The sequence below is a fragment of the Lepus europaeus genome, chromosome 21 (genome assembly GCF_033115175.1).
Source record: "Lepus europaeus isolate LE1 chromosome 21, mLepTim1.pri, whole genome shotgun sequence".
Taxonomy (NCBI): domain Eukaryota; kingdom Metazoa; phylum Chordata; class Mammalia; order Lagomorpha; family Leporidae; genus Lepus; species Lepus europaeus.
Window position 1 is genome coordinate 7007628 of NC_084847.1, and position 16742 is coordinate 7024369.

Here is a 16742-nt window from a genome sequence, read left to right on the forward strand (position 1 = left end):
CTCTGGATTCGCGCTGGTGTTGGGGATGGGTGGAATCAGGATCAGCGCTGACCACGGGCTAGGTCAATCAACAGCTCGCGTGCTGGTTCCTGCACAGGCCCTGGAGCCAACTGCAGGGTTCTAGTCCACTAAGTAATTGAGTAGCCATTGCAGATCCTTCCTCAACTAGGCCGGTTAGCCACAGCACCGCTACAGACAACCAACAGCTGCGGCTCCCCGGCGCCCTGAACCAGAGAAACCACGTGCGCGCCGGCGGGCCCCACACGCATGCTCAGCCCAGGCAAGGTGGGCGTGGCCACGAAGCTGCGCGGGGCGGGGCAGCCCGGCGCACGCTGAGGAGGCGGGGCCGCGCCTGCGCACGTCGCCTGTCATGGCGGCCCCCTGAGTCCCGCTGAGGAAGCGGTCGCAGGCCGGGTGCCGCGGTGGGTAAGACCCTGGGAGGGGCGCTGGGACGGCGTAGGGTGTAGGGAGCCTCCCGCCTCCGAGCCTAGCTTTGGAGCCTAGGCTCGCACAGACCTGAAACCGAAGGCCCGAGCCCAGCCTTAGCCTGTTTCCCTTCCTAAACAAGGTTGTTTGGAGGAGGCGGTCTCCTCCCTTGGGCTTCGCAGCCGGCCCCGGCTTAGGAAGGGAGGGAGATGACCCCGCCGGGAGAGGACTGGGCGGGCCGGGCGGCTTCTTCACCCCCTTCCAGCCCTCACCCAGCTTCTGGTCGGGAACCGCCAGGAAATCGCGCCCGGTTCTGAGTGAGGGACAGCTGGCAAGGAGGAAACTGGGCGGAGGGGCGTCGTTTGGACCCCTGCCTTTTCTCTCCAGGCATCTCAGTCCGGAGATTGCCAAGTCTGCTTTGAACCCGTCAGTGTAGTGGTCCAAGCTGCCCGCCATCCCCTCCGCCTCCGGCCACTCTGACTTTGCCAGTCATTAGCTGAGGGCGCTGCCTAAGGAGTGAGCATTTCTCCATTGCTTGCTTCGACGCCCTGGAATCCAGTTTTTCAGATCCACGGCCTCGCTTCACAACCCGCTTGCTGTTTGCTGGCTTGTAGTAGGAAATCCACCGTGGAGACTGATCAGGAATCGTCTTGTTTTGTAAGAATGTCTTCTTTGGGACAACTTCTGCTGCCCTTGGTAGGCACTTAAATGTAGGGCCTCCAGATGCGCGTGCTTGGATTAGGAGGATGGCCTGGGTTATGTGTATTACGATGGGTTATAACTTCCCTGGGGAGCTTTGTGACACACCGATGGCACACCACCTGCCCAGCTAGGAGCTGGTCCTGTAGGCAGAAGGGTTATTTGCAGGTTTGTCCCAAACACCTGAAACCAACCTCAGGAAAAGGAGGTTGTTGCTCTTGTGTTAACACCTGCTGTGGTGCTGACCCGCAGTGACCCGCAAGGTGAGAGAGCGCTGAAGAAACAGGTGCAGAGTGGTGAAGTGACTTTCCCCTGGTCGCATCCCTAGGAGATGGTTTGACACCTGTTCTGCCCGGCGCCCAGCCACTCAAGCTGCTTATCTGTGAGGTGAGGTGTGGGACATTTGCGACTGTCCTGTGTCCGACCACTTTGCCTGGAGCATGGTTTTCTTTTTTTTTTTTTTTTTTTTTGGACAGGCAGAGTGGACAGTGAGAGAGAGACTGAGAGAAAGGTCTTCCTTTTCTGTTGGTTCACCCCCCAAGTGGCCGCTACGGCCTGGCACGTTGCGGCCAGCGTGCTGCACTGATCCGAAGCCAGGAGCCAGGTGCTTCTCCTGGTCTCCCATGTGGGTGCAGGGCCCAAGGACCTGGGCCATCCTCCACTGCACTCTTGGGCTACAGAAGAGAGCTGGACTAGAAGAGGAGCAACCGGGACAGAATCCGGCGCCCCGACCGGGACTAGAACCCGGGGTGCCGGTGCCGCAGGCGGACGATTAGCCTATTGAGCCGTGGCGCCTGCCTGGAGCATGGTTTTCCAGATTTTAGTTATTGCTGTGTTGCCTTCATAGTTTTTCCATCTCCAAGCATCGTCTGTGTGGTGATTCCCCCTGTGGCTTCTTTCAGTCCATCCACTTTTTAATTTAAGAGGAGAGGTTTGAAACAACAAATGGTAGGTAGTGTCAACTTCTAGAATAAAAAGACTGGAGCCAAAACAGCTAAACACAAACTGGGAATTGTGATTGGTCCTGGTTTGAAGGAAAAATAACAGACACATTGAGAGGAGAAAATTGTGGGCTGGGTTTAGGTGATAGTAGGGAATTGTTAATTAGGTCTGCTTGTGGTTTTGTGGTTATATAGGAGAATTTAGGAGAGAGACACTGGAGAATTTAAGGGAAAATGTGTTTCCATCTCCAGTCTACTCCGATGTATAGATGATTAACAGGTGGGACAAGCACATGTGACAAAATGTTGACAGTCATTGAATCTAAGCAGTGAGAATATGGCTTGATAGGCTGCTCTCCTAACTCTCTTATCCAAAAATTTTCATAATAAAAAATGAAAAGAGATAGAAATGAAACTTTCTCACTGTAGATGGAAATACCCCAAGTGAAAGGTGATTGTCCCCTTCCTGGCCAAGGCTCTGAGCCCTTCTCCTTAGGAAAAACTAAAGGGAACTGGAAAGGAACGCACTGTCTTCCCCCTACACGTGCATGGGTGCATAGCTGTTGGCCACCTGACTGGGTTTGTCCCACACCTGAAGACCTGTCTTGCCTCTCAGGTGCTCCTGTCCTAGGGTTCATGTGGGACTCGGGCCATGGTCCAGCTGGCTCCCGCCCCCGCCATGGATGAGATCACCTTCAGGAGTAACACCGTGCTGTCAGACGTCCACCTGTACACCCCCAACCACAGACATCTCATGGTGCGGCTCAACGGTGTGGGCCAGCCAGGTAAGGGCCTGGGCACCGCAGCCCTGCGCCCCTGGAAGCCCATTTGGTTTTCCGCTTTCTCGTGCTTGGCTTTGTGGGGAAAGATTGAGAAGACCGCATTGTTTAACTGTTCCCCTCACGTAGCTTCTAAGTGCCCGTGCTGCATTGGGCAACCTTGTGCTTCCCTGAGCACATCCTGTGTGCCAGGCCCCAGCTTGGAGCTGGGAGCACAGACGTGAGTGAGCCGAGCGCCACCCCCAGCAAGCCCACGGTCCGCTGGGCAGGCAGAGCACCAGGCCTCCCTCTGCGCATTGTGCTGCCCCGGTCCAGTCACCCTTCCCTTGCCTGGCTGCCTCTGTCTCCTCCCACCTTGGCTCCCTGGCTTTTCTCCGTGCACCCTCCCTCACCCACCTCCATGCAGCCAGGGGGGCTTTGTACAGTGAAGCTACACCATAGCCCTCCCCTGATTCGGAACTCCCAGTGGCTCCCCGTTCTCAGGATAACATCCAGGCCCCTCACCTTGGCCTAGAGGGCTCAGCCCTACCCAGCCTCTGCCTTGGAACCCCCTTCCCCTCCGCCTTCCCTGCCCCCGTTCTACATCCCCAGCAGCTAGCGTGGTACTCAAGTCCGTAGTGGCTTATTGAGTGAGGGGATGAGGGAAGCGCTGCATGAATACGCAAGCCTGGGATGCTGTGGGAGCGGAGGGGAGAGGCACTGGGTGAGTCCTGAGACCGAGAAGCGAAGGCGCGGCGGCATCCCAGGCCACACGAGCAGCCTGTGCGAAGGCTGGGGGTGGGCGGCGGGCGTGCCAGCAGCCCTGCCTGTGGGGGCCCTGCCCCTGCGGATCACAGCTGCCTTTCCCTAGGAGAAGGCAGGCTAGAGAGGGTGAAGGGAAGAGAAAGGACCAGACAAGCAGCATTGAGCAGCTGCCTGAGCGAGGTGCTTTGTAGCCGTTACTGCGCATAGCCCCAGACTGCCCTGGGGCGGATACTGCTACCTCGCAATGCAGGGGAGGAGCCAGTTCAGAGGACTCCAGCCCAGGGCTACCCACTCAGGTCCTTGCACCCTGCCTCCAGCCCACCCCCTCCTGGTATGCAGGGCTCTTCCTAGAACCTCTCCCATGGACTTTGTGGCCACCGTGTGGGGGTCACAGCTCAATCCCATGGCCCTCTCTGCTGCCATGAGTGTATCTCCACCTGGCCTTTAAAGTCTTTCTAGTTGGCAATCCTGTTTTCTCAGAAAAGGGGAGGAAGGAGAAAAGAGGGTGCCTGGGGATTATTCTCATTTCTGTCTTGCCTTTCAGTGTTCCTGTCCCAGTTCAAGCTTCTGTGGAGCCGAGACTCTCAGACAGAGCTGGGGGCTGAGAGTGGTGACCACAGCGATGTCCACGCACAGGGGACCCCTCCCGGAAGTGGCTGCACTGATGAGGGGTCCTCCCTCTCGCCTGGGGCTGGCACCACCAGCCGGGAAGGGGCAGGAGCTCAGCTGGACGAGGACGGGGATTTGGACGTGGAGAGGAGACCACGCGCCACCTCTGATCCCGACCCGGCAGAGCCTCCGAGAGACAAGGTACATCCGGTGGTTCTAGCACAGGAAGAAGACGATGGCCCTGGAGATGAAGCTCGGGACGGCAGTGCCCTTGGTGTCATCAGAATAGGTAAATGAAGGCCTGACTCGCCTGCCACCAGGTGGCGCCACAGTCACTGGACGCGGGAGTGTGCTGAGTGCTGGCTGTGTTCAGGCCCCGGCCAGAATGTTTTAGGCAGGACAGGTTGTCAGAACCAAGTCAGCTGAAACTGGGAGCAGAGCAGGGCCAGTGCCGCAGAGAGCTTTCCCAAGCACAGGTCACTGTCCTGCCCAAGACCCCTCAGCGCCCCCGTCGCCCTCAGGACGGAGTTGTAATGGCTGAGCCTCGCTCACCTCTGCGGCCTCCGCCCACCGTTGCGCCTCCGCAGGACCCGCACACTCTGCACGCACTCTCTTCTGGGCCTGTGTTGTGCCGTGCCTCCTTCCAGGAGTGCCTGCCCCCAGCCCCTGCCTGAACACATTCCTGATGGTCGTTCAGGGCCCAGCTAAGCCATCGCCTCCTCCAGGAAGCCTTGCTGCTCTGACCAGGCGGGCAGGGGTGTGGTCAGAGTAGGGTTTGTGGAAGACCCGGGCTGGGCTGGGGACTTGGAGCTGGGGAGATGCTGGAATACGGCAGATGGAGAGAGACAACCCGTGTTGATAGGTGTGTGTCAGATGGAGTGGGAGCCAGAACCCCCAAGGGAAAGGGGAGGTGATGAAGGGCAGGGAAGGCGGGGCAGGAGCAGGTTTCCATGGATACTCAGAGTCAGGGTCAGGAGCAGCAAAAGTCACTTCCTAGGTCAGTTTCTTGTCAGCCTCCCAAGTGATGTGGCTTTCAAATTCTCTCTTGTCTCCATTTGGCTTCAGAAAAACATCTCGACACATTTTGATCTAATTAGTTTTTCCTGTCTGTGACCTTGGCCTGGCTGCAAGTGACCACGCTCTGGGCTCCAGTGGCCCCGTAGTAGTACCAGGACTGGAGGCTTTGGCTAGATGGTGGTTTTCAAATGTTCACTTAGGTGCTGAACCCCACGACTGAGGTGTTGATGTTACGTCTGCATTTTGTAGAAGAGGAAACTGGCTTGGCTCTGTACAGCTGAGCAACCGGAGTGGCCCAGCTAGAAGCCATGAAACCTGCCGTCAGGCAAGTCAGTCCTCTGCATAGCCAGGGAGGCAGAACTTACACAACACCCCACAGGGAAAAGTAGCCCAAGCATGCAGGATCGAGACCCTGATCAGAGGGGCCCTGGCAGCAGGAACCCTGGAGGTTAGAGCAGAGTGGGTGGAGGAGACCTTGCCAAGCCCCTGGAGGGAGAGGGCAGAGAATTGGGAGGGGGTGAGGAATCCTGCAGCTGCAGAGATGGGTCCAGCCAGGGGTGGGGGTAAGGGGACAGCCAACAGAATCTGGAGCAGGGCCCAGGATGGGGGACCCCAGGGAGGGTGCGTCACCCTTCCCCCATCTTCCCTTCCAGCCCGGGCACGTGCCTTCAACCCGCCAGATGAGTCCCTCTGCCCCCAGCTTTTTAACCAGGTCCCTGGGCACCCTTTTGGGGTCCACCCCACTTCTACAAAATGCAGACGTAACATCAACACCTCAGTCATGGGTTCAACAGCTAAATGAACACTTGACAACCACCACCAGAGCCTCCAAGAGCAGCATCTTGGGGACTGAGGAGCCAGCACACAGCTGCCACTCACAGGGCTGCGATGCGGGCTGCCTGCTGCATTTCTCCCGGCCTCATTCTCCTCCTCTTTAAGACAGGACCCGGTCCTCTGTCCTTAGCAGTTTGGAGGATTGAGTGTGTTTTGGGTGCTAAAGTGTCCAGCCAGCACATGGCATGGAGAAGGTGTGTTTTCCTCGTCACTTGGACAGAGCTGGGGCTAAGCCTCTGCCTCAGTCTCTTTAAAAGGGGGTGACCCTGGTCAAGGAGCCTCTCGGTGGCCTCTCGGTGGTGTCCATTCCCAGACCTGGCTGGGAGAAGGGATCCACCTAGTACCTGCTCAGTGAAGAAACTCAGCCACTGGCTGGGTCCGGAGGCAGTTCTGTTTGGTTTAAATCAGTCTTAGACCACGGCACTTTTCCTTCTGCAAAGAGTGCATTTTGTTAAAAGTGATTTCCGGGCCACAGTGTCAAATCCAGCTAGGCTGCCTGTGCACAGTGCCCTGGTCCCTTTGTTTTTGAGGCTCACAAAGTCTGCATGTAGGGCAGAAACCACTGGTCAGATTTTCCTTGGAGAAGCCCTCAGCAGTGGCCCTGGTCCCCAGGAGAACCTCAAGAAGCCAGCGTGTCTCCTGGCACAGGGACAGAGCAGCTGGCTTGTGTTCTGAGTCCCTGTTGTGTACTGAGAGCTCATGGGAGCCAAAAAGAAACCAGGAAGGTGCAGACCACCGTGGCGCCCTGCAGCTGCTTCCCCTCCCTCGTTCTTCTGTCTTACTCTGTTTTATGAGCATGAGTTTGCTTTGTGCAGGGTTAGTGAGCCTTCGAAGCTACCCTCCCCATGCTGTGTGTGTGCTAATTTGATTGCCAGTCCCATCTCGTTCACAAATACCAGCATGAGTTCTTTCTTAACAGCAAAAGTGCTTTGCATCATGGCTTTTTCTCTTCGATCTCATGTTTCTGTTCTCCCAGCCACCCTGACTTCAGTGTTCTGTGCTTGAGAATACTTACACTTTGTAACATACTGTTTTAAAGAAGATATAAATACAAGCTTATTTTGTTAGCTTCTAGTTTGGTTCCAAGTGTAAGAAGACATTTTGGAATGAGTTCTGATTATTACTGGCATATAAATATTTTACGATTGTGAAGTTGCAGTTACTGAATGTAAAAACACCCACATGGTGTGATAATGTGTGTTTAATTGGTTTGGGGGGAAACCTGTTGTGCCCCTGGTCTCTGGGCTGAGGAGCCGAGATGCGCACTCATCTGGAAGAGGGTGAGCTACACGCAGTGCCTGGCGTCTGAGTGACACTGGAAACCTGCACCACTCCACCCCGCCCCCAGGAGCCCAGCGGTGTTCGTGCTTCTGTCTGGCACACGTCCACACATGGCCGTGTGCCCTCGTCTTGTGGCTGGCTGCCCATCCCCCTTTTCACGGTGGGCCTCTCTCTCTCCGTTTCCATCCTGTCCAGAGCACACCATGGCCACCCCCCTGGAGGATGTTGGCAAGCAGGTGGGTAGGTCTCACCTGCGTCCGGGGTCCTGAAGGGGCCTCCTGAGCCCCGTGTCACCTTTGTCCCATCTTCCCTGCAGGTGTGGCGGGGTGCCCTGCTCCTAGCCGACTACATCTTATTCCGGCGTGACCTCTTCCAGGGCCGCACTGTGCTGGAGCTGGGCGCGGGCACAGGGCTCGCCAGCGTCGTGGCAGCCACCGTGGCGCGGACCGTGTATTGCACAGGTGATGACGTGATGTCCTCACAGAGCAGACCGGCTGTGTAATAAATGAGGCAGAAGCAGTAGGAAGTGGGCGTTGGACCTTAGCTGCTATTGATTTTGCTATCTTGTTTCCCTGGAGGGTGTACCCTACCCTCCATTTTTTCTGGATGGTGCCCACATGGCCAGCAGGCGCCAGTGTCTGGCACTTCTGTGGGCCCTGTACTCCCACTCCAGGAAGCTGTGAGGAGGACGTCTTCCAACAAGTGGGTGACTATTCCAGGGTGTAGAAGTCTTGTCTGTTTCTGGTAGAAAATTTGTCAGACAGCAGATAGAGATTGCTCATAGTTGTACAGTGCCCACAGTACACAGTCTGTTGAGCTCCTAGCACAGGTCCCTGCCCGCCGGGGTTCTCAATGCAGTAGGCCAGGCCGCTGCCCTCATGGTGCTTACACTCTAGCTTGTAGCCTTTCCCTGCATGTGGTAAAGCCCTTTCACCTCTGTCACCCTCCAGTGGCAGCCTTGCAGTGTCCCTGGGCAGTAGCCAAGAAGCCCGATGCTGGCCCCTTTGTCCAAGTGGCAAACGGAGGCAGAGACTAATTGGCCCAATGGTACTGAAGCTGCCTGTGACACCCGAGACGTCAGCCAGGCCCCGGGCCCCCTGTTCAGTGCCTTGGTCTTAGGCATGGTTTTCAGAGTCCTGTGAGCAGGGGTCATGGGGGAGGACGGCTCTCAGGGCTGCAGGCCCCTGCCCCGCTCAGGCAGAGCTGCTCCTCTCACTTTGTTACCACTGGAGCCCCAGGTGAGGTGTCTGACAGAGCCACCGCAGACGTTTAGAAATGGCTGAAAGCCTGGCCATGTGCTGCTGGGCACACCCAGCGACATCCCATACCCAGGAGAAGGGATAGGCCCGTCCCACCCACACCAGGCTCTGGGTGGCCCCTGGGTGCAGACGGGCTAGGCCCTAGGGCGGTTGCAGCTGGTGGGGGGCGGGTCCACACCCGCAGTGGCCAGCCAGCATCATTCTCTGCCTTCCACGTGGGGGTTCTCCCAGTTGAAATTAGGTGGGGCGAAGCCCTGCTCCTTCCAGAGGCGATGAGAAGTCCCCCTCGTCCGAGTTGCCAGCAGTGAGCCACAGTCCAGGGTGCAGGTCCCTGCCCATTTGGATCCACTCTGCACCTCCTCAGTTGATCCTGTCGGGACGCCCTTCTGACCTGGTGCCAGAGGGCAAGCCTGAGCTTGGGTAGGGGAAGCCTGGCTTCAGAGCCCAGCCTTGCTCCCCTCTGCCCCGGCAATGGGAGGCGGGTGCTTCCAGACACTAGGATGGGAAGTGCTGGGCGCCCAGAGCCTGACTCCCCCAGGAAGAAAATCCTTTACTCGAGGAAAACTACTGAAAACAGCCTTCAGGGGCCGTGTTTAATGTCGCCGTCGGCTGTCTCTAGGCAGAAGCGTGGAGATGAAAGCGCCGTGCGGCTGCCACTGTACAGCCTGGCCTGTGTCGTTGCAGATGTCGGTGTGGACCTCTTGTCCATGTGCCAGCGGAACATCACCCTCAATAGCCACCTGGCAGCCCCTGGAGGTGAGGCCTAGTGGGGCTCATGCCTAGGAGGGAGGTTTCCTTTCGTGTGGCAGCAGGTAGCAGGAGGGACAGACAACCAGGAGGCCGGGGTGTTCTCGTCCCCTTGGCATCAGGTGAATGGGGGAGTGCGTGCTGTCTCGGCTTCAGGAGCTCCCGCACACAGTGTCTGGGTCACCAACTTCTCGCGCCCGCTGTCGCATCCTGCTTCAGCTTCCGCTCACCTGGACCTCTCCCTGGCTCCTTCCGCTGTCCTCCACATTTTATGTTGAGTGGCCCTTGTCGGGTGCAAGCCTGGCCCCTCCTTCCCTAGGGCTCGGTCACCTCCCAGCTCTTCCCCAAGTTCCCCTGCCTCCCTGCCCTGGCCCCTGCTTCCCTGCTGACAGTGGCTCTGCTCTTGGCCTGGGGAGGTCCCGTCTGTCTGACTGTCAGGTCCCAGCACAGCCCTACGTGACGGATGATGGCGGTGTTCTCTAACTGGGCAGCCTGTCCTGACCCCATTCCAAACAGCCTGGGGGCTTCTGCAGACTGGGGTCACCCGGTCCCTGAGGCATTGCTCTTGACACAAAGGCAGACTCCTTTGCCAGTCCTGTCAGCAGGGTCTGAGCTGCCCCCTGTAGCCTCTGCACCGCCAGGCCGCCTGCACTCCAGCCTCCCTGGCGTGCCTTGAGGCTGCCTCCCCAGGCCCTCTGCGCTTGCTGCTCCCTTCTCTCTCATCTTCATCAGGTGCAAGGGCCCAGCATGTGGCAGGTCCTCAGGGGCCCTCTGACAAGAGGGGAGCTCCCTCACAGACTGGCAGTCCCTGAACATGGCATCTGCTGTGTGACTGGCTGACGTGTCTGCCAGCCCAAGTAGACGACAAGCCCCATGGGATGGGGACGCCATCCAAGTGTGGTCACCACTGCTCCGTGTTCTGGTGTGTTCAGTGGGCAATGAGCAAAGATGACAGGGGGAGCAGGCATGTCATCGCTGTCCCAGACATGCTGCGTCTGACATGGGCTCCCTTCCCTCAGTGTGTGCACGTGGGTCATCCTTTCCACATCCCCTGAGCACCTCGTCCTGTGGATTTCTGGCAACCTGCCAGTCTCCTAGGGTGGCTGTACCCCAAGGATGGAGCCCATGACTCGGGAACCCATGTTTCCTATGGTAGTCACGCTTAGCCATCCCGAAGTGCCCAAAGGATGGAGGGTGGACGGGAGGAGCAGTAGGTGAGTGGGTTTGGTGTGTGGAAGTTTATCCTTTTCCCTAACTCAGCCCAGAGTTCGGGGAGTGCAGTCTGGCTTTGTTTATGCAGGTGGTACGGTGAAGGTCAAGGAGCTGGACTGGCTGAAGGATGACCTCTGCACAGGTGTGTGTCCTCTGGGTGTGCTTTGACTCAGGGGTTCCTCTGCAGAACCTCAAGGCTCCGAGCTATGGTTGAACAGCAGTGCCCCAGCTCTCCCCAGGACCCCCCACACCCTACCCCAGCACCATGGCAAGTCCCGGCTGTTGGCCAGGGAGCGAGGGTTGCCTTTCCCTGAGGACCTGCCACGTGCTGGGCCCTTACACTCACGGTGTTATTCAGGCCTCGCGGTGTCACCATGTGGTAGGCGTGAGGAGCCCTAAATTAGGAGTGGAGACTGACGGAGAAGAAGAGGGCCTGCCACAGTCACCCCGCTGGCATGTGCAGGGGCGGGGGTGAGACCAAGTCTGTGGGCCTGGGGCATCGGCCATTTCCCAGCAAATGAGGTGCCAAGGAGCCCTGGGGTGGGCTCCATTCCTGTGCAGACTTTCCGAGCCGCCGCTGCTCTGTACGTAGCAACTTCTTTTCTTTCCTGTCAGATGGCAGACTGGTGGGGGAGGAAGGTCATGGAGTACCTGTCGGCTGCCAAGCATTTTATATTGTGGGTCCACTGACCTGGCCGGAAGTGTGCAAGCTAAGCCCCCAGAGGAGAGGCGGGGGTGGGCTGGGGTGGGGTCGATTGGCACCTGCCTGCCCCTCCCCAGCAGGTGTGGCCCCTCTCATGCTGAGGCTGCACACTGGCAGCCGTGGCCCTGAAGCTGGGGCACTGGGACTCAGGCCTGCCTGGCGGTGCCCACTGTGTGGAGCTGCCCCCAGCACCGTCTCTTTTCTGAAAGCTGCTTGGGAGAGTTGACGGCCAGCAGAGAGAGGAGTGAGCGCCCGCCGTGCTGTCTTGTTCCGCAGATCCCGAGGTCCCGTTCAGCTGGTCAGAAGAGGACGTCTCTGACCTGTACGCTCACACCACTGTGCTGTTCGCGGCCGAAGGTGAGCGACTTCTCCCTCCTGGGCGTCCCTTGCGCTGGCTGTTGGAGCCCTGTGTTGGCACCTCCAGAGTCCTTTGTGTTTCAGAAGCGCCTTCCAGGTCAGTCTTCAGGTGCATGGGCATTTGTGCTGAGGAGCACTCCTGTCTCTGTTTGGGTTCTCACCCTGGGGCCACGTGGCCTCTGCGCAGCAGGCTCCTCTCACAGGCGTGTTTCCCCCAGTGCTGTTTCTCTCCCCACAGTGTTCTATGACGATGACTTGACTGATGCCCTGTTTAAGACGCTGTCCCGACTCGCTCACAGATTCCAAAACGCCTGCACGGCCATCCTGGCGGTGGAGAAGAGGTGAGTGCGCCCTGCTCCGCGGACCTGAGCCGGCGGCCTGGGGGCAGCAGACGCTGGCCTTCCGCTGCTGCGTCGTGACTCACCGCCATGCACTGAGCGCCGCTGTGCTGGCCCGTGCCGTGCCTCCCTTCCCTTAATAACCCGCATGCTGCCAGCCGTGGGAGCGGGTGCTGCCTCCCACTTGACAGGGAGAGGGGAGTCTGCAGCGTGTCGGGGACTGTACAGGCCACAGCTAAGACGAATGCACACTCGAATGCCCCCACACTCCGTCGAGAACCTCTGTCTCCTCCCCTCCCCCGACCAGGCGGCTTCCTCACCCCGCAGCCTCTCTGGGAAGTGGCCACTCGAGCGTCCGGGCAGGCTATAGCTCCTGCTAGTGTCTGCCTGGTGGGAGCCACGGTGCTGGACGCTTCGCACACACTTCTCAGTACTTACCCCGTCCCACGGCTTCTCTCATGGAGCTTGGGGTCTGCAGCAAAGGCCGTAAAACCAAACCTTCTTCTTGACCCAGCAGTGTGGCATCCAGCATTCGCCCCGTGGGGTGCTCAGGGCTGGGCACGGCGCTGTGGGCCGTCGCGTGTTCTTGCAGCCTTGTGCATCCTGGTGATGGCAGGGACGCTGAGGAGCTCACAGCCCGTGGCGACGTGGGACCTCATTGAATCCTCATCTCAGATGGAAAGGGGAAATGGCGGTCAGGAAAGGTTACACCCGAGTGTTTGCCCTCAGAGACTCAGCCCCAAATCCGCTTCACCTGAGGATTCTTGGAAGCTGCCCACTGCAGTATTTACAGAGGAAATGCTGGTGTTTGTCAGCCAGCTGAGCAGGGGGCTTGTTTTGCGGGAGGACCATGGAGAACAGAGGTGATGAGTGACTGATGCTGGGTGATGGGCTCAAGATGCGGGCCCCTCAGAGGGTGCAGAAAAATGGCTTTAAAAGACTGAGTTTATTTTGGTGCAAAAAAGTTTTAAAATCCATGTAGAATATTTTTCTTAAGACATTTTCCATGGAACGTGAAACAAGCTTTTTATACCAAAATCAACTCATACTCTAAATTCTATTTTTTTTTGAAAGATTTATTTTTATTCATTTTGGAGAGTTAGAGAGGCAGAGGCAGAGAGAGAGAGAGAGGTCTTCCATCTACTGGTTCACTCCCCAATAGGCTGCAATGGCCAGAGCTGTGCCGATCCAAAGCCAGGAGCCAGGAACTTCTTCCAGGTCTCCCACGTGGGTGCAGGGGCCCAAGCACTTGGGCCATCTTCTTCTTTCCCAGGCCATAGCAGAGAGCTGGATGGGAAGTGCGGCAGCCAGGTCTCAAACCGGCACCCATATGGGATGCCGGCACTACATGCAGTGGCTTTACCTGCTGCGCCACAGTGCCAGCCCCTAAATTCTGCCCTTGTACTGCCGCTGGTCATTAGGTATGTCTGAAGTTTCTCACAGCAAAGCAGAGAGAAGAAGAACTTGAGTCTCAGGGTACATGGCCTTGCAGGTTCGGGTGGTCAGGGTGTGAGTGGCACGGTTGGCAGACTCCGTTCTGGAGCGGCCCTCTCTGGGATCTGCATCACGGCCGACTTCCCGGTGGGGTCGTCCCCAGAGCCTTCCTCCTGCCCAGACAGCTGGGGCAGCTCCAGGCAGCAGACTCTGTGCGGGCTGCAGGCGTCCTGAGGCATTGGCCGAGGCTGCCCCTTTCACTGTTGGGGGGCTTTTCGGAGGCGGGGGCTCTGTCTCAGTGTTGTGAGCAGTGACCTGAGCCTCAGTGTCCGCATCTGTGAAATGGAGGCGGTCAACCCTTCTACCTCCAGGCCACCCTCCAAATTGAGGAAGGACTTGTGCTCAGTGCACGCCCACCCACAGGAAATGAGGTCATCGAGGCGACAGGAAGCAACAGGACTGACGGCCGCTTGGTTTGCAGGCTCAACTTCACGCTGAGACACCTGGACGTGACGTGCGAGGCCTACGACCACTTCCGCGCCTCCCTGCAGGCGCTGCAGAGGCTCCCGGACAGCAGGCTGCGCTTTGTGGTGGAGCCCGTGGAGGCCTCCTTCCCACAGCTGCTGCTCTACGAGCGCATCCGACAGCTGGTAGGTCCGGGCGCCCCAGAGGGGGCCATGGGTCGCTGGGCTGTGAAGCCCTGCCCACAGCCCTGTGCCGTGGACTGGCACAGCGCCTGGGGAGCTTGGGGGGCCGCACCTGTTCTTAGTGCTCGCTGTGTCCACAGGTGAGCCTCGCTGTGGGCTCCATCACGCATTCTTTCCCTGGCCGCAGTTCAGACTCCAGAGGGAGCAGGAAGTCAGTGCAGGGACCGCGTGGGTTCAGATCTTGAGGTGGGGGCCGCTGTGTGGCTCTAGGCGGTCTCACATTCAGTGTGGACATATGCTGGCCCCTCAGACCGGACAGCTCTGTGCTGGCACTGCCAGCCCTTCCCCTCTGGGCACAATGTGGTCACCACCTGCCAGCGACGGCCAGCGTGTGCTTGCATCCACTGCCACACTCCGCGCTCACGTCGCAGCCAGCAGGAAGTGCTAGAGCTACGGCCACATCTCTTCCTCTAAACCCAGCACTAGGGAAAGCCTGAAGAGCTGAAATGACCCTTGAAGATCCCTCAGGATTACCAAGAGCAGGGGCCATGGAAGCCCAGAGGTGGAGACTCGGGCCTCGTTCTAAGCAGGAGAGGGGAGGCTGAGGAGCAGCCAAGGGCCCTTAGGCCCTGTGCATTTCCTCTGTGCCAGGAAGACACGTTCTGCGCGCTGCCTTGCCACCTCCAGGCAGCTGGGGGCCCACTTGCCCTGTGAGGAGAGGACAGACCGAGGCTGCCTGTGCTAGTCAGCGTGCAGACCCTCGCGTGTCCTCGCCCTTCTCCGCCTGCCGGTGCTGGGACCGGGATCCGCTCCGGCACAGTCAGCCGCGGAGGCAGCCGGAGCCTCAGTCCCCAGACGGAGCTGGTGGGACCTGTTGGCCTCCTGGCGCCTTTCCATGCTGGACATCTTGGTGCCCCTGGGCTTTGTCCACGCAGCCCCTCTGAAACAGTGCAGCGTGCGCTGGCCTGCCGCCCCTGCCCGGGGCTCGTGTGCTGTGTGACGACCCTCCCTGGCTAATCACTGCTTCCGGAGTCGGGGATGGTGGTGTTGGCACGCGTCAGGGACCTGTCCTTCCTCTCTGTACAGGAGCTCTGGAAGATCGTCGCAGAGCCTGTAACGTGACGCGGCCTCCACCAGGCTCGGCTTCTCCACGGTTCTAGTCATGTATTTCTAGTAAAATCAACGCTCACCACAGTCACGTGCGAGATGCCATCATTTAGAAATCACGTTCAGCGTACCTCATGGGGCCCGAGCTGGTTCCCTGGGCCTGCCGCCCCCTCCCAGCTGCAGCCAGAGAACGTCACTGCCCTGCGCGGGGCCGAGGCAGCCGCCCGGGTCTCTTGCTCGTCACGTGGTCCCATTGAGCAGATGTCCTGGTTCCTCTCACATCAGCTGCCTAAGCTGCGCACCTCACTGGGACAGGGGCCGTGACCGTACAGGTGGCTGCCACCTGCCCTCGGCCGGCATCCACAACCAGCGTAACTGCGCCGCTGGGCACCAGAGCCTCGTGTTCCTCCAGGCTTGCCGTGCTCCCGGCCGCCGGTGAGGAGTAGCGCCAACCAGCCCTTGGCCTGGGTTTTGATTTTAACCCTTTCTAACCAAACCAAGTGTGCTCAGACTCAGCGTGAGGCTGCCCCGGGTCTCCCTTTCGCCCTGGCTCACCCCCCACCCGTACCCCCTCTGTGAACCGCTCTGCCTCTGCCCCAGCCCTCCCTGACCTCACTCCATGTCCTCTCCTGTTCTCCCCTTTTCCCGCTTGGCCCTCCCTGCAGCCCCTTACCCCCCGCCCCGCCCTCACCCCTGCAGCACACTGCATCATGGCGTGGCACGGCCCCCTCCTTGCCTGCCCCTCACCACCCAGGTTTCCCGCTGGCTCCTGCAGTCCCTGCTCATGCCGGCTCCTCCTCAGGGACCAAGAATTTGCAAGGCTAAATTCATTTCACCCTCCCAACAAGTTGAGGAGGTCACTTGCCTGCCTGTGCCCATTTCACAGTTGAGAAGACTGAGGCTCTGAAAGGAATAAAATCTTTGAGGTCAGGGACCTTGTTTGTCTTTTTTTTTTTTTTTTTTTTTTTTAAGATTTAACTTATTTTTAAGGCAGAGTTAGAGAACTTCCATCTGCTGTTTCACTCCCAAATGGGCACAACAGTAGGGGTATTCCAGGCTGAGGCCAGGAGCGTGGAACTCCATCCAGGGGCTCACATGATTGCACCGTCTGCTTTCTCGGGCACATAGCTGGGAGCCAGATCGGAAGTGGAGTGGCCAGGACTTGAACTGGTGCTCACATCTCTGGCAGTAGCTCAGCCCCCTGCACCACAGCCCCGCTGCCCCTCCCCTGGTTTTAAGCGTCACCACGTCCCTGGCATAGGACCTGGGGCAGCGCGTGGTGCTGGACAGGTGCTAGGAGCACTGGGAATGTGTGTGCACGTCATGGCGTGTTTTGCTTCCGGGGCCATTTGGCACCGCCCTGAGACATTGTCGGTTGTGGCGTGTAGGGGAGACGGCGGCGTCCAGTGGGCCAGGGACACTGCTGCAGTGTGTGGGGGTCCCCCCAGCATGCGACAGCGCTGGGGCGGAGTAGTTCTGACCCGTTAGAAGAGAGCTGGCTACTTCTGCAAAGAGTGTGTCCCTTCTGAGGCCGAGACGCAGGGGAGGCCAGCACGAGCAGGAGGAAGCCAGACGTTGTCTGAGTCTCAAAGACCCCGGGAGGGGGCC

The 16742-nt window shown here is 58.7% G+C and overlaps 1 protein-coding gene across 16 annotated transcripts; it reads left to right on the top strand.

Moving 5' to 3' along the window:
* The first annotated feature begins 349 nt into the window (after window positions 1-349).
* METTL22 (methyltransferase 22, Kin17 lysine) lies at window positions 350-16082 on the top strand. Of its 16 annotated transcripts, none has more exons than XM_062179744.1 (14): window positions 361-422; window positions 986-1083; window positions 1378-1512; window positions 2683-2851; window positions 4134-4487; window positions 4786-4945; window positions 7398-7566; window positions 7647-7791; window positions 9274-9345; window positions 10637-10690; window positions 11528-11608; window positions 11847-11949; window positions 13862-14030; window positions 14168-15106. In XM_062179744.1, the coding sequence occupies exons 4-14, from the start codon at window positions 2719-2721 to the stop codon at window positions 14270-14272; spliced, it is 1545 nt and encodes a 514-aa protein (XP_062035728.1). In that variant the 5' UTR covers window positions 361-422; window positions 986-1083; window positions 1378-1512; window positions 2683-2718; the 3' UTR covers window positions 14273-15106. The 16 variants fall into 16 exon arrangements, with proteins under 16 accessions (XP_062035729.1, XP_062035730.1, XP_062035734.1 ...); XM_062179755.1 differs by lacking the exon at window positions 14168-15106 and adding an exon at window positions 15114-16082 and having other exon boundaries at window positions 368-422; XM_062179748.1 differs by having other exon boundaries at window positions 409-426.
* The last annotated feature ends 660 nt before the right edge of the window (window positions 16083-16742 follow it).